At 30.6% G+C, this 2,436-nt stretch overlaps 1 protein-coding gene across 1 annotated transcript; it reads right to left on the reverse strand.

The window, feature by feature from the left end:
- Positions 1 to 1,243: 1,243 nt before the first annotated feature.
- Positions 1,244 to 1,959, reverse strand: mRpL13 (mitochondrial ribosomal protein L13). The gene has a single exon (XM_035375955.1). The coding sequence runs from the start codon at positions 1,908 to 1,910 to the stop codon at positions 1,326 to 1,328; it is 585 nt and encodes a 194-aa protein (XP_035231846.1). The 5' UTR covers positions 1,911 to 1,959; the 3' UTR covers positions 1,244 to 1,325.
- Between the last annotated feature and the right edge of the window lie 477 nt (positions 1,960 to 2,436).

The raw sequence follows: 2,436 nt of genomic DNA on the forward strand, positions 1-2,436 counted from the left end.
AACTCTCAAATATGTCAATTTTTCCCCCGCAGCATAAATTATATAACTTGATGTAAATTTTGGGAAAAAAATAATTGACAAAATAGAAAAAATTATTAAGAAGTGCTTAAAAGTTAGTATAATACATTTTACACTATTATTTACATTTGTATTATCTGATCTTTTAAAAACTACAAACCATTTCCATAATTTTTTAACACGTAAAGTTGCAATTAAAAATATTATAAGAGTTACAGTATAGTGATTTAAAACAGTATTATAATATTATGATTTAACTTTAACTAATATAAAAATGTACTAATATAATATAGCTAATTTGTCTAATATAGTAAATGTGACTACAGATAAAGACACACATATAGCTCTTTCCTCCAGGTGAAGAAATATCTAGCTATGATTTTGCCTATGCATATTATCCGAATAATACTTTTAAAAAAGGGAGAACATACCTTATATACTACCCCTTTTAAAGAGCAACTAAGGATTAAGGGATTCAATTGGCAAATCCTGATATTGATGAATTATCCTCCACCACCTTTTAGTTCAGGCACCACTTGTTGTTGTCGAGCCCATATAACATGGAAGAATGATTGCCAGAGCCTACTCCAAAGAGAGGTTTGGGCACCACTTCTAGAGTCATTTAGAATCTTTTGATATCAGGAAACTGAAGAAATCTTGAATGCCCTCCCTAGGATTCAAACTCCGGACCTCTCAAATAAACATTGCGTGTGATTCCAGTTACACCAGGAAGGCATGTGGAAAGGAGGGAGAAATTGTCTTACACTCATATTTTATAACTTAAATTTTAATATATTCCTTAGTCTATACTTTCATTCAAATAATTTGAATAATAATTTCAGACAAATGCATGTTCTGTTAAAAAAAATGAACAATATACTTATTTTCATACACTCAGCAGTTTTAATATATTAAAAATTATAACGTCTCTTTAGTTTTCTTAGTCTCAAAATTTCACAAATAATAAAGAAACTTTATATAAGCTTCAAAATGGAGGTGGAAACTTCGCAACATACTGGTTCCAAAATTATATAAAAATTACTGTTACAATCAATTACACATATTAATGTAAACAAGGATAGTATGTCAGTCACTAAAGACTATAAGAAAGTACAGTACTATAAGAAAAACGTTTTTCCGAATAAAACCTACCTGCTAAACTATGCAAGGAAATAAAAGGCCTAGCAATTATTTGCATAGAAGCTGAAAATAATCAACTACGGGATAATTACAGACTACAGTTTTATTGAACATATGACAACTTTTTAAATGTTAACACAATCGAAATGAAGAAAAATGTCACCACTTCATAATTTAGAATAATTTTCTGGCCATTCAAACAATTTAGGAAATTGATCGAGTTCTTCTTGTGAATATTCACTTAATCTTTTCGGCGCCGGTCGCAACTGTCGTATTTGTGAGCATATATTTTCTTTAATTTCTTCAGGAATTTCACTACCAGGGAAGAGATGCAGTCGTTCCATTCTAGTATGACGAAGTAAACTCGTCCCGCATGCTTTATAAACAGCCTTCCATAATACTTTGGTTGCATCTTTATTATGAAGTTCCCATGCAGGAGTAAATGAACTTTTAGCACCCCGCATGTCATTGTGTTGATACATTCTATACTTCCATTCTGTACCCGGCATAGCAATATCTGCAGTATTTATAACAACAACATGATCACCACAGTCGCTTAAAGTGTGGAAAATTGGTTTATGTTTTCCAGACAAATACTTCGCTATGAGATCCGCTGAATCAAACGGATTCTGCCATTTTGCATCATATATATGCCACAAACGAGAAAAAACAGCCCACTGTTTTGCTCTCCTGTGCTTAGATAAAATTACTTTAGCCATGTAGGTTTTAATAAAGTCTAGAGCAAACAACATTAGAAAACAAAAAATTTCATAAAATGAATGTTTGTTGCCAGCGGCAGAATTAAAATTAAGTGCTGATTAGATTGCCAAAACCAAAGAATTCATAATAGGAAGATATATTTCATAATAAAATCTGGCCAAACTTTAGCGATCAGTAGGTAAAATACTTAATTTCAGTCAATATTTTTATTACGTTACAAATTCTAGATCATAGTTCAGTGTTCGAATTATTGTTAAGAAACTTCAGGTCTTTCTTTACTACAAATAAGGAATAGTTAAGAAGCTTGAAAATCAAGCATTTATGCACACAATTTCAAAAAAAAAAAAAAAAAAAACCTTTCTCTGTCAATAAATTAAACTAAAACAATGCTACGAAAAGATTTAAACCATTTTGTGTTTCCATCTTTTCGTAATCAAGTTGTAAATTTTCCGCCTTTCTCTAGTTTTAGAGAATAATAATTTTAATCTAACGCGAATGGCTTTTTATTTCACTTATATATCATAAGTTTTATTGTCAATGAGTGCGTCTAAATCTCTG

This window comes from Stegodyphus dumicola, chromosome 6 (assembly GCF_044657685.1).
Source record: "Stegodyphus dumicola isolate Sdum_Otavi_A_Nest chromosome 6, ASM4465768v1".
In the NCBI taxonomy this organism is placed as follows: Eukaryota; Metazoa; Arthropoda; class Arachnida; order Araneae; family Eresidae; genus Stegodyphus; species Stegodyphus dumicola.